Source organism: Venturia canescens, chromosome 5 (genome assembly GCF_019457755.1).
Source record: "Venturia canescens isolate UGA chromosome 5, ASM1945775v1, whole genome shotgun sequence".
Taxonomy (NCBI): Eukaryota; Metazoa; Arthropoda; class Insecta; order Hymenoptera; family Ichneumonidae; genus Venturia; species Venturia canescens.
The window spans coordinates 5431376-5445573 of record NC_057425.1 but is presented as its reverse complement, the minus strand read 5'-3'; the positions used below and the strand labels follow the sequence as shown (position 1 = coordinate 5445573).

At 45.4% G+C, this 14198-nt stretch overlaps 1 protein-coding gene across 2 annotated transcripts in view; it reads left to right on the top strand.

Annotated features, from left to right (window-relative positions):
• Positions 1 to 469: 469 nt before the first annotated feature.
• The window catches only part of gus (gustavus), a 114260-nt gene continuing 100531 nt past the window's right edge, over positions 470 to 14198 (top strand). Inside the window, exon 1 of one of the 2 annotated variants that reach the window (XM_043420235.1) lies at positions 470 to 1093. In XM_043420235.1, the coding sequence (XP_043276170.1) occupies positions 582 to 1093 (512 nt within the window). In that variant the 5' untranslated portion in view covers positions 470 to 581. The remainder of the gene's footprint in view (positions 1094 to 14198) is intronic. The other variant, XM_043420236.1, reaches the window with a different exon arrangement.

Below are 14198 nucleotides of genomic sequence, written 5' to 3'. Positions count from 1 at the left end.
CTTATATTTTCTTGTTTTTTCCTCTTATTTTTTTAGTGCTTCGAAAGAGTGTTTGTATAACTTCTTCGCTATCGTATGACTCGATGATAATGAGATTAAAGTTACAAAAGTGTCGTGTTTGAAGTACGTGATGTCGAGCTCCGGGGAACCGCCGATCCTGGGACAGATGGAAGCGTCGTTGTCTTCTCGCTCATCCCTTCCGTTCAAGAAGTTCACTCACGCGACTTCATCTCCATGCATCCAATCAAGAGAATTCTCCAATTACGGCGGGATGAGTCGAGCCGCGAGGGCTGAAGCTTGAGCTCGTGTTTGACCAACTTCGCTAACTTTGCTTTGCGGCACTTGCACACCTTGATACCGTTGTTTCGTAATTCATAAGTGGGAGAGTTTCGTTGAAACGGATAAGGGAGTTGACACTGGATAAAGGATCCCCAGCCGAGTCTCTTGACAATGTTGTCTTCCGGCGTTCGTCGCTTCGCCTGATTGTTTTTCTGTGCGCGACGAGGAACTTCGTCGGGGAGATACTCGCAGGTTAAAAGAACAAAAGTGTGTGCGGCTGACAGCGGCTATGTTGCCGTGACATGTTACCTCGTGGCCATCACTGGCGTGACTGGAACCTCTTAAACGAGGAGGCACAGAACCTCATTCAAAGTGAACCTTTAGTTACTGTCAATTCGAACGTCTATCATCACCAGCAATTATCACTGTCATTTTCATACCCTAATCAGCCAGTTTGCAGCACTGGATCCACGTATCGTTTCGTACCCGCGGTACAAGTGAAACCAACTTTCCTGACGGTTGGTACACCCAACGTTGTACCGTATGTTTTTTGGTGGCCTGCGGAAGGCACCGCTCACCCATTTCGAGAGCAACAGTCCTCGGATCATTTCCGTAGTCAGTTCCACCACTCCCACCACAATCATCGTTTCTTTAGCCACAATCGAAGACTTTCTTCGGCAACTTACCACGCTCGTCACTGTCGCCGAATCAATCCGCGTTGTTCACTCTTCACAACAAACCCTCAGAGGATCCATCAGCCCGGCTTCGCTGGACGCAGCTTTGGCATTCCTCCTCGGCGTGGCATGGAAACAAGGTGAGAAGTTGTCTGAGCATTTGCGCAAGTATTTTCACTCGGTTTTCAACACTTACAAGCGCGTTCCCAACGATTTTTTTTTTTTTTTTTTTTTTTTTTTTTTTTCATGGGACACTTTTCGGGGCGTGCTTTCAGCAAATCCGGGACCACGTGGCTCCGAATTGAAAAGCTCTATTCACCCTGCGAAGGTAGAGGCAATTTTTTCTCGACAAAAGCCAGCAATTTCTCTGACTAATTTGTTCTTTTCGAGACAATATTCGACAGATGGAAAACGCTTGGCAAACATTTTTGAATTTTTGTCCACGAGATAAACTCTACCAACTGCTCGCGCGGCAGTTTCAACGCGTTTTAATAAACGCCCGTTGGAAATCCTTGATGCGGTTCATTTAAATCAGATAGCAATGGGTGTCAATGACACTCTCCATTTTCCTCTCCGATGTTTTACTTTTTCTTTTAGTTTTTCTTTCGTTTCGCGGAGTAGGATAAAACTCGAGTCACGCATCATGGCTACGAGGCATCGATCCGAGGAGTGATTGTCTATCGGTGGGTAACAATACCCTTGCGCTTAAGGACTCGACGCAACGACGGCTACGAAGCCACCTTTCTATCGATAAAAGTTGTGCGGATGCGTCGAAACATTGTGGTAGCTCGGCAACTCGTAGCGCATCGTTTTTTATCCACGTTACCTCTGGATATTGTGTTTTAACACACACTACGATCGCGGAGCTCTCGTACCCAGAGTCTGCCGCTTGAAGAGCCAGAATTGGAGTCTCTTTAGCCGCGAGTACTCGCTCGAAGTTAACTCGGTTTAATTCGGATCCGTCGCTCGAGTGAAAAGTTAAACTTTCATGGACTTTTAAATGTCTTTCTAGCTTTACGAACTGCAAAGCATGTAAGCTCGAGTTAGGACATTGCACTGCGGCCTTCGGCGCATGCGCGCTCCAAGTAAATTCATGCCGGGGAGACGACCAAGGGGATACAAACAATTGGCGAAGTAAAGAAACTTCTGAATGGAATGAAAGTGGCTAGTTCCTAACTCTCAACTTATTAGAGCTTGGCTACCTTGCTCCTTAGTCTTTGGAGACGAGATGTGAAAGGCTTTCTCGGAAGGGATTCATCCGATGTAAGTAGAAGAAGAAGAAGAAGAAGAAGAAGAAGAAGAAGAAGAAGAAGAAGAAGAAGAAGAAGAAGAAGAAGAAGAAGAAGAAGAAGAAGAAGAAGACAGTGGGAAATGAGGATAAGCCAAGTCCGCCATATGGTCTCGCTCTCTTTTTACGGTTTCTAGGGGCCTGAAAACTCGTGTCTCTGTATCGTATGCGCCCTTTATCTCCGCGACTGCTTACAGAGCTTGCGGACGTCCGTTTAGATGTCAACGAAACTCCAAAGTTTTCCTTGCTCCGTTAGACTCTCTTTAGTAGCCATTTACTTGAAATGTTTTCAAAGCGACAAATGAACTGAATAATTGTATCGGCTTTCGCGAGAGAATTAGCTCCCACAGGTGTGCTCTCGTCGACGCGTGCAACATACTCTACGCAGTTCTCTCAGCCGCTCCTCTCTCAGCTCGCAAAATGACCCTCCCCAGGGCCACACGAGCACAGCACTCTCTCTCGTTTCTTTAACACATCCTGTCCTGACCTTCGTCGACGATCGATCTCTCTCTCGACGAAGCGCGAGAAACTCTCCTGTCCGGATAAATGAGCCTTGATAGTGCTAAGTAAGAATCAAATTATCAACGCCTCTCACATCGCATCTACCTGGCTAATTAGCTAACTTGATCACTCTCCGTTCAAATGCATCGAATATACAAATAGGCGACGTCGCTTGGGGAGGGCATTAACAATTAATGGAAATTAAATATTGGCTCGACGCGTGCGAATTGTTCGGTTCTCTTTCCATTACTTCCAACGCGCCCTCCATTTTACTTTATTGTAGTTTAATTTTGTTGTTGTAGTTTATCATAATTGAGAAATTTTCATGCAGGAGATAAAACAGTTTCTCAATTCCCATTTATGCGACATTTACCGTGCCTGATGGAAATCCAATAACGAAATGACACGCCTCAGAAGATATCGATTTCGAATACCGGCGTAGTAAAGCTGCACCGAAGGCATTTGGTGCACTCTCGCCGCTATGAGAAACGCCTTTGCTTCCGATCGAGTTGAAACTGTTTTTTTTTTTTTTTTTTTTTTTTTTTTCGAAGAGAGCTTTGAAGTTGAATTATTTTACATGTTAAATGAGAAAATTGGAGATTATTTTCGAGATGATTATCGGTTATGACCAGGTTTTTTGTTCGTCTAATTGCTTCGGTCCGGGGCCTCCTTAAAAATTGAAATGAATCTTCATCATTTTTCATTCTGACGCCTCGTTCGCTTGTGATCAATCTTCAGTGTCGATCTGTCACTCGGAAAAAGTTTTCCGAAACTTTTCGAAAGCCGCGTGACACGTTTTTGAAATTTTCTCAATTTTGCCGAGAGTCTTGGTGACTGCTTCCGAGACTCGCCTCAAAATGCTTCTTCGCGTCTCAAGAAACACTTTGGTTTCCAATGATTTTAACGAGTCCTGCATAAATGAGCAATTCTAAGTAAATTTAACTCTTTTCACGAAGAACGAAATTTGGAATTGACGAAACAACGTGAGTGCTTATGTACCAATCGCACAGACCATTCGCGGACGGGAATGTAGGCACATGCCACCACCTGCCGACCAAGAAGGCAAGTTAAGATGTAAAACTTTCAACGTCAGCCAACAGGTGGCCTCAATCCATTCTCGTTTGCAGATAGTTTACGTGATGTCTACATAATTCGATGTTGCTCCTTTCAATGAAGATTTTGTTTCCAAAGCTCGCTAACGCGATTTTCTTTTCCACGAGCTTTGCAGACTTGGATTTTGCTTTACAAAACTGCTGTGCCGCCAGGTACAAAATCTTTGAAATAACTTTCCACGAAAGCTCTATTGTTTTGTGGAATTCTAATGACGATCGAACGTTCTATTTTTATTTGAAAAACCTCTTCGTTGTCCTCGAATTTAATATTTGACCATTTTTTTCATAATCAAGAGTAAAAATCGGTGCGATATTCTAGAAAAAAAGGGGAGCCCGATGCACGACGTGTATTCATATCGGTGGAGAATTATCACCTACTTAACGAAAGTCTCGTCGATGACTATAAGAAGCGAGGAGACCGGGCGTCAGTGAGAAGCTCCTATTCCCGGAGGTCGGCGTTGATCTTTCGCTATTAATATAATGTGAGAATCTCGGTCTCTGTCGCGGTCGTTTTTCGAGTCTCGGCTCGCGAGATGTCGAGAACTCGGAGAGTTTCCGTCTCGCCAGGAGAGTGAGAAAGGGAACATATACGCGTCTCTTTCCCGGAGAGCAGAACGCTCGTCAAGAAAGCGACGAGAGACGCGAAAAAAGGGATAAAAAAACATTGACAAACCCAAGAGCGTCTTCTCCGTTTGCCATGAGCTTAACTGTATCCCCTGGCACGCCCGAACCCTCGCGCTCTTTGCTGCGATACTCGTTGCCTTCATTTTGCTCCAGACCTCCCACGGCCGTGCTCGTTCCACATATTAATGAAGGAATCTCGAAAGAACCTCGACATAAAGTTCTCTCGAGGTTTCTCAAAACGTTGCGGGAGGCATGTCTGTCGAATCCGGGGTGTGCACGTTGAAACGAAAAATCATCTCCTGGCGAGTTTTTCCTCGCGAGTCTGCTGTGAATTGAGTCTCGTTCCGAAGGCGAGAAAATGAGATTAGATATTAAAACTTTATTATTTATTTATTTTTTTTTTCGTCTCTGTATCGAAGAGTAAACTGCAGCGGGACTAGCCCAGAACTTTCGAAGGATTTTCACATTTTTATTAGACATTTATGAGACGTGGAAAGCGAAATATCGTGAAAAGAGAAACTAGGCAAGCTTTCGTGAGAAGAAGAAATAAGAAAGAAAAAAGTCTAATGAAGATATCAACACGCCAGAAGGAGAACGAGCCGTGTGTGCTGTCTATCGATCAAACTTGGACCGTTTATCGATTTTCTGTACACGTCTCCAGTTCTCTGGCTCCACAGGTTTACAACAATCGCTTCTCGAAAACTTTTAAAACTTGCAATCGCACGTCGCTCAACTTCCTCGGTACCGTACCGTCAGATCGGATATTGCATAACATTATTGTGTTGACGTTTTCACGAATAATGCGAAGGGAAGATCGTCGCCGTTCCACCATAGGAAATATGTCTTGAACCTCTGTCAAGAAGGTAGCGATAAATCGAGGGCTTCTCGAGCTTGAACGGGACCCTGAATCAATTCCTGGCGTATTCAAATTGGTTTTAATTCTCTCATTTCGAGGCAGGTCTCTCAATTACTTCAGGTTGATGCTCCGGTGTTAGAGTGCAATGAAATCAGTATCTCGCACTAAACATTTTTTAATTCCTCGATAGGAATGATTCTCTCATAATCATTTCCAGATACTCGATTTCTTCGTGAATTCTCAGCAATTTCTCCACAGTGAGAAATGAAACTTCACAATTACCTTGAATTCGAGTAATTAGATGATTTGCTGTTCTTGAAAGAAAAAAAAAAAAAAAAAAAGAATGACGGAAAGAAATGCGATTGAAAGGGCTGAAAGAGCGACACACAGAATGAGAGTGAGAGCATATGAAAATGCGAGCAGGGTGGAATCGAGCCAATTGGACTGCACTGGAAGATGTAGCAAGTTGGGGAAAAGTCAAGGGGAAGAAAGATTCGAAAAGTTGGTTGGTAAAGGATCCAGAAGGGAAGGGAAGAGAGAGAGGATCGATGATGACGAAAGAGTGCAAAAAACATGGCGTTTCCTAGTCTCGATATCTCGAGATTCAAGGGGTCTCTCTTTCACTCGGTTCCTTCGAAGCTATAGGACTGAGCGCTGATGAAAAGCCGCGATGTTGTGCTCTTACTCGCTCCCCTCTCTCTCTCTCTTTCTCTTTTGCTTCCTCTCCCCATCGACTTTATATCCCAGGCATACACTTTCCCGGGGCTTCGCAAAACTTCCCTCGAGACTGCTCTCATCCAACCTCTTGGCTGCGTTGGAGGAAGAAATAGTTGAAAAAAGCTCGAAAGCCCAGAGTCGATGAAAGAAAAGAAATAATAATAATGATAATGGCAATAACAAAACAAGGAATAGAAATAAGAAGGGGAGAGAAAAAGCATTTGACGAGGCAGACTGTAAAATCAGCCGGGACATCGAGAGCCACTTCGGACTCGCGGTTTTTCACCTCTCGCCCGCGTCTCTGTGTGTACACTCGAGAAAATTCTTCTCGACGTGTGAAAACCAAAATTTCTTCCTACTCTCATCCTTTCTCGTCTTTTATTTCAAAGGTTTCGCCCCGCTATCCACGCCATATTCAATTTTTCTCTCGAGTTTCAACACCCGAAGTTGGACAAATTGAATTTATTTCAGGATGATAGAAATCCTGTTTCTTTTGGAATACAAATGGCAACTGGTCCACCTTCACAGTCACGCCAAACTTTCGATCCTCCTCCACGTTTCATAAACGATTTATTTTCTTTGGCGTATATTCGCTTACGTGTTTCTAAACTATTCGATGGAAACTTTGTTTTCAATTCCTGCCCTTCTTTTTCTCTTCCGCTTTTCCCGCCCTGCTCTTCAGCAATGTTGACGACGAACCGAATCAGTTTCTTTATTGTACCACAAAGTGTACGTATAATTAAGGGTACACCCTTAATTAACGTGCTCCATTTTTTGAATCTCTTTTTTTCACGAACTCATAATCTAATGACTTCGCAGTTGAATATCTCCCGAATATATCTCCCGTCTTTGAGATATTTTTCCACATTTTTATTGATGTAGCCCCAATAATTTATTGGCAAAGTTAGAGAATCGTTGTATCAATGGCTTCACCGATCGTCATGTCGATTTTTTCTGGCAAATCCGGTAGAATTGAAAAACTTTCATTCGCATACGCACTAGAATTCTTTGATTTTTTGGAGCCGGTCCATGAGTGGGTCCGATTCGATAAAAAGAACGAAAAAATATGAATATAAGTAGAGGATTTCCGTAGTTAGTATGATTTGTAGTAAAAGCAGAGCCCGGAGCTTCCTCGCGAACATCATTTTTCTCTATTCCCTGACGATTTGAGAATAAATTTCACTCAGAGTCCTCGAAAAAAAAGTAGAAAAGGCTGAATGAATGTCGAACGTTCGAAATGGGAATTCTTCATGTACGAAGCGTTCGTTTGAGACGGTACGTATGAGACGATCCGAATGGTAAAATTTAGTACACAGATAATGCTAACATGTCGTAATGTAACCGTACAGATTAAATGCGAGCAGTGATTCAGAGCTTTAATCCCGAATCTATGTAATGGAGAAAATAAAAAGGGGTTTGTGAGCCGCTGAATGAGAAGCACTGTATTAAAGCAGACGCAACGCCATGTTGCCACACTCGGCAGGTCCCACTCTTCTATCGACCGAGCAGTGTTGCCGGGTCCTTTGCTGTGCCTTTATCACCCCCTTTCGTGCTCTCTCTCGCTCTCTCTGGGTCTCCTTCCGTCTCTCTTCGGCTCTGTCACTCTTTCATCTGCGTTACTCCCTTTTCTCTCAACCCCTTTCTCAACTTGTTTTTTTCTCTCTTGTTCTTTCCGTTGCTCTCGCTCTCGCAGCTTCGTTTTCTTCCCCACTCGTCCCTCCTTTCCTCGTGCTTAAACTCCATCTCGCTCCATTGCTCAGCTTTCTCTTCATCCCTTGCTCGCGCACTCTTTCTCCGCTCGTTCTCTCTTTTCTCTCGGCTGGTCTCTGCTCTCGCTTCGGCGCATCCACGATGACGACGACGCCCGACTCTTCCCCGTCGTTCACCGAGACTACGCGAGAGCCCCACAGCTGTTTCACCATTCCAGAGCCCGGCAGTTGCCACCGAAGAAGAGACTAGGTGCAACCCACCTTTGTTGTCCCTTTTACCTTCGTCCCTTTCGCCTTCCCGGAGCCTTCCTCCTTTTTTACCCTCCATTTGCTTCACTTTTTCTTCTGCTCTTATCTTTCCTCTCCTTTGCTCTCGCACATTTTTTCCCCGAAGCGTATCCGCGCGTTCTCTCTCCTTCGGTTTCCCTCGCTCCTCGCCTCGCCCTCCGGTGCTACTGTAATTGCTTGATAAAACACTCCGTGGAAGATTCCTAGCCCCGAGGACTCGAATCCTCGACAGAAGTGGGCTTGGAACGATGAGAAGTAGCGACCTCTATTTCTCACTCGATCTCCCCCGAGAGATGCCTAGTGCATCTTCGTCAATGTGTATCTTTCAGGAGCGCCTCGCTCGCGTTCCTCTTTTCAATGATTACTCACTGGAATTACCGTGTACCAAACTTCTCACACGTTCTTTAAACTATTTTATTTTCTCATTTCATTCTCGCATCATTCATTTTGATCTATCGTTGAAAAAAAAAAGAAAAAAGAAAAAAAAAACGAAAATGGCAAAAGAGCTTGTAATTATTGTTTTAAGTAACGCTACATTTTCTCAGTCGATAATTAGCTTCACAGGGAATTAAGGTGACCAAGACCATCACCGTTTTAATGGCCATCGAGCAGAGAGCTCACCTCCGCGTCGCAAAAGGCTCGTTTAAACGACGTCACATTCGCGAGAACTAAACGTTTCCTAACTATAGACTTTGCCCGAGGAGCAGGCTAATTGCTTTTACACCAACAGACGCCCTCGATGCGAAAGAAAGAGAGCGAGAGAGAGAGAGAGAGAGAAGTAGGCGATGTATTGCTCGCCGGGGATGCGGCGACCGCGAGAGAGCTAGTGCAGCGACGTCGTTGCACTCAACGCTTCTCTCGCCCGGCGTGCGAGCGCAACGCTCGTTTCGTCTCTTTCGGTTTCGCGCTACTCCGACTGCCCGTCTACCAACCTCCCTCTTGCCCAGTCTTAGCTTCAATATCTCCGACGCGATCCACCGTATCGTGTTCCCTTTACTATTAAACATAACCGAGCATCTCAACCGTACGAAACGACGGTGGGCCAAATTTTAGAGGCTTTCAAGGGGGAAAATGAGTCGGCGAGCGACCTGGGCATTGAATGAATCATTAGAAAACACAATTTACTTCAAATTTTCACTCCACTCCATCAGCCCCTTTCGACCAAACTTTTCTGACGATCTTCCCATTTTAAGGCCCACAAATCTAACTGCGATCGAAGCACTGCGATAATTCGAGAAAGTCGTTTCCCATGAGTCACACTTTTAGCTCGAAAAAATCGCACAGACCAGAGTCCTGATCACAGAAGTTGAAAATACACCAGGAAAAAGCTTTGCAGTGTCCAGGATCGCGGAGTTGCTTACTTTTTTCCATTTTCATCTGGTGCAGAGTTAGTTCGTGTACCCCCTGACCCAGGGATCATTGAATTGCAGTTGGTTCTCTCACCTCCCATTTCTCTTGGGTCCCCCCGCGTCCCTTTCGTGGAGAAAGGAGCCGCTGTATTTCATCACTTTTGCATAGGCACCGAGAGAGAGAGAGAGAGAGAGAGTGACGAGGGCTGTGCGAGTTCGAAGGGCTCTCGTTATGTAACTCATCGTCTCGTTTCGGTGGAGATTCGCCAGTGGCCAGGCTGCCGGAGCTATTCGATTCGTTGTTGTACATCAAATATTTCCCTTTCTCTTTCCTCCTCTTCCGCCTCGCGCGCGCACACAGCCTCGCGTATTAATTCGTACGTACGAGTGTCGAGCGTTTACACGTATTCGTAACACAGAAATATTGCGTACGTGTAGAACTATCCATATCAACCGGATGTCTCGACAATGTTGGTTCTACAAATTGCTAGATTCCCCACCGGGGGACTCCGCGCACGGATATTTCACGTACGGTCTATCGCCCTCGACGCGTATATGCAGGCGCACATGCACACGCGCGTTCAACGACGTCGGAACGTGTGCACGGGATTTCGGACAGCTTGGACGGCTCCATGGCGTCGCGCCCCGACCAACTGTTATGCGCCGCTATATTTCATGCATACTTCTATGTCCAGCTGCGCGCGTATATTAATTTATCAAATATTTGGAGAAAAAAACTAAATGACAATGGAAAAATGTCGATGGGGACCGGGCGAGGGGGGGCGTGTGAGAGCAAACGTTGCTGATGCGCTTGAGATTATTTATTTAAATGATCTCTCAAAGATCGTTGCTGCGAAGGATGGCGAATAAAATTTTATTGTTAGCCTCTCTACGGTGCTGTTGCTCGCTCGTTACATAATCAATATTTCATCCACGTACACCTCATAATCGAGGAGCATTATCAATAAAGTATCGTGAATTAATCGTTAAGATGCTTACATGTTGCATTTACCGATCGTATCACATGAGCAAAGAATTTTATTGTTTTGTCATCAAACCGTTAATCGGATTTGATGATTCGCATAATTTATTAAATACGAAAATTCGTAATCACAGATTGTATGCCTCCAACGTAAATGCACATAATGAGCTGCCATTTACCTTTCCGTTAATACCTAATTAATTAATCGCAAAATCGCAAACGCTCGAGGACTATTAATACGTTTGGTTTCTATAGCTATAGAAAGCTTGCTCGTGTATTATTGACGATCGACAAATCAACAGCATTTTCATGCCAACATGCGATATCGCAAGACGCGCCTGTGTGCGCGCTCCGCCGGGTACACTCACCTTGGCATTTATGACGATGATGGATACGTGTCAAACAATAGACGATTCTAATGAGACGCGAGCGAGAGCTTTGATAATGACGCTGCTCCATAGCGAAAGAGCGAACGCTCTCGCGACGCGCTCCGGAGAAGTAGCGAATCTCGTGTCTGAGTTTATTTTGCGCATAATTACCTGGAAATTATAAAAAAAAAAAAAAAAGAAAAGAAAGAAAAAGAAAACGAGTCATAGAAAATGAAGGAATATACATGGTGGAGATTCGATGATGTACTCGAGAGTTAAATTGGCTTGCGAGCTTCGGAAATGGGAGGAAAAACATTTTCCATCACGATGAGATGGTGATTGTCTCGTGATAATACAGCGGAGCAGCTCTCCGCAGTGGAATTCGTGTGCTTCTCCTCATTATTTTCATTGTGTAACGCTCTTATATTTCGCAATTCAAGATTCCCTCGGGAAAAAAAATAAGCGAACAAAAAAGGGTGATGGGAAGGTTGGAATCCGGGGAAAAATGAATAAAACAGTGGTCGAAGGAATGAGAGTAAAATGGAGGAAGGAAAATCCGAACGGATCAAGACGCTGAATTCGTTGAAGGGAGATCGAGACCTCCGACAATAGTTCGTTACGGCCGCTTCGGAAATGGGGATAAATAGACGAAAAACACCCACGCGGGTTTGGAAAGGCGAAGGAAAAAATAAAGAATTACTGTTCATCCATACCGTGACACCTGCATTATACCGTAACACTTGATTACCGAATCTTTTCCTTGACTGAACGACTGATTGACTGTCTCGTTGCTGTCCAGCACTCTGTCAAATCACGAGAGTTATTTATTTTATTTTCCTTCCTTTTTTTCGTCTCTCACTCCCTCTCGAGTGAGGTTTCCACAGAATTGACAATTTTGTTTTCCTCTTTTTTCGTTGGCTCTCCACTTTCGCGTCTGTCCTCACGAGCCCGGCCTCTCGTCATCCGTGTCTGGTGGCTTTGCAAGTGTGTGGGCTCGCGTACGCACACGTGCGAGCGAAAGGAGTTAATTGGATCGCGTAAAACCAGTCCAGTGGCCCGAATGCTGCGTCGCTGCACATGTACAAATTCGAGTATATGTACGAGAGAAATAAACGACGCGGCGGCTATTTACGCGTCGGCAAATTCCTATCCGCATCCAATGATTTGCTAATGAAAAGCCTTCGATCGGCGCTGTCGCGAGTGCTGAATCTCGCCAATCGTGCCCTTTCGTTTGCCAGCTTTAAACACACATTATCCATATAATTGTCAGTTTTGAAATATTCCCATTTCAACTGACACTCGGCCCCGGAGCTTCACTCGCAAAACGGCTTATCGCCCATCCCCGACCCTCCGCTTTTCCAATCCCCCTTCCCTTTTTTCAACGTACTTGCTATACACGCGTGTGAACAATATGCACGCTCAACTCGCTCGCGGTATATGGCGCGCGTATCTATCAACGCAATCCGCGAGTGCGAACGATAATGGCACAGCACATGTTACCATGCCAGCAAACGTCGCATATGTTCGTTTAAAATTCCCGTCTACGAGTGTCCACACACGCGGATGCATAAACGCGCCACGAGGGTGTGCTTGTCGCGTCGAATCCCGCGTGTCGAAATAACGTACTTTCGATATCCGGCCCCTCGAACCCCGTGGACGCTCGTTTCCCTTCGGAACTCTGAAAATTCCGATTGCACGCGCGAGAAAGATCCACCGCGGGGGAAACGTCTCGAATTACAAACCCGGTCGGGTGTCCGATCGTACTTTCCCTGCAGAATTCTCCACCAACGAGACTTCGATTGGCAAAGTTCCTCTTTCTGCTGTCCACGCTCGCGCGTGGCTAACTTCTCTTATTTCTGTCTCCCTTCCACCGCGACTGCTTCGCAGTACTCTCATCCTCCTTGCACGTGCGTGCTTCACATCCGGCGATCGCCTTGCATTTTTTCTTTCCAATCGAACGATACTTTAGTCATTTTTGTGGCAACGGAACGCGAAAGAGACGACGAACTCGAAATTTGATACGTCACCATTGCAAAAAGCAGTGATAAAAAGAGCAACATTTTTTAAAATAATCATTGAAAGTGAAGAAAAATGTCGAGAGAAGCGACAGTTTTGTTGACGAACTTCGAAGAACGAAGTCGTTTAAACAAAAAATATTTTTGTCGGACGAGAAATTAAAAATTAAAAGAATTTCTTGTTACTTTTTTTACCAAAGATTGAGGCTTTTTTTCACCTCGCAGTGGGGTTTTGGCGTCGCTGCATGAAATGACGAGCGCGCGGTGTCATCGAACCAATGTTTTTCTGCATCTGGCCCATCGTCTTATTCGGGGGAGAATAAAAGTCTCTGATACTTTTAGAAAAAAACGTTAAGCTCCATCGAACAAGGGTTAGTTTAAAGCTCGAGGGTCCGGGACAATCCGTTTCCGCACATATTTCATCTACGCTTTTGTTAGCACCCTCCGAAACGAAGATGGTTAGAGCAGAAGGCAACTCCGGACGGAAGAATTTCCTGCTTATCTTCGTCTCTCCTGCGAAGCTGTTGATAATTCGGGGCTCGCGTTAGATATTTATCTGACACTTTTTCAAGCCCGATTCGTGATGTTTGTATGCGTGAGCAATCGTCGATTTGTGAATGCGTCTTTAAATTTTTCTGTTTTCTTGTTCCCGTTGCAGGTAAGCACCCCCATTCGATGAAAAAAGTCCTCGCACATCGCTTTGGCTACGAACTTCCATAGAATCCGAGTAAGTAACGCAGATTCGAAAGAAAAAAGTAAAATAAATTTCAGTCCAAGAAAACAACACGCTGCTCCCCGGACGCGGGGTTCGTGGGTTAAATTATAAGCGGGAAAGCAACCGAGGAAAATCGTATAACAGTCGATGTAGTTTCGGCTCGGATTCAGCTAATACGACGCTCGCCACCGAACGGAGCCGCGATCCTCGTCGACGAGGAGCGACGAGGAGAGAAAAGGTTCACTGACCTCGTCCGTGGTGTTGTTAGGAGAGAGCAAGAGGGAGGAATAAAAAGCGAACACGAGGAACGGAGTGAAAAAACGCGTATAATCTATGCATCTGAGGGGCGAGGTGTGCAAACTACGCGTCACATTGCATCGCTCCCTCTCCCTCTCTCTTTCTTTCGGTCTTGTGACGTCACGGGTACGCGCGCGCGCGCTCGCTCGCTCGCGTGTTACGTATTTCCTAAGCTTGAGAGCCGGGTAAGCACACGATCGGCCAGCTGTTTCTGACATCTGCGCTCACCTCCATACCGCGTAAATTATGGACGAGGACCGCACCGGTAAATTCGAACGCGGGCACACCGCCTCGCTTGTCCTCGTGTGGGGAACGCATCGCACACTTTGCGCGCGTAAACCTTTTCGGTTTACTGCCTCCGGGGCGCGAAAGCCTATTGTTGGTTGATTGGCTCAGCCTCGTGGCCAGTGCGCTCGTGTGCAAA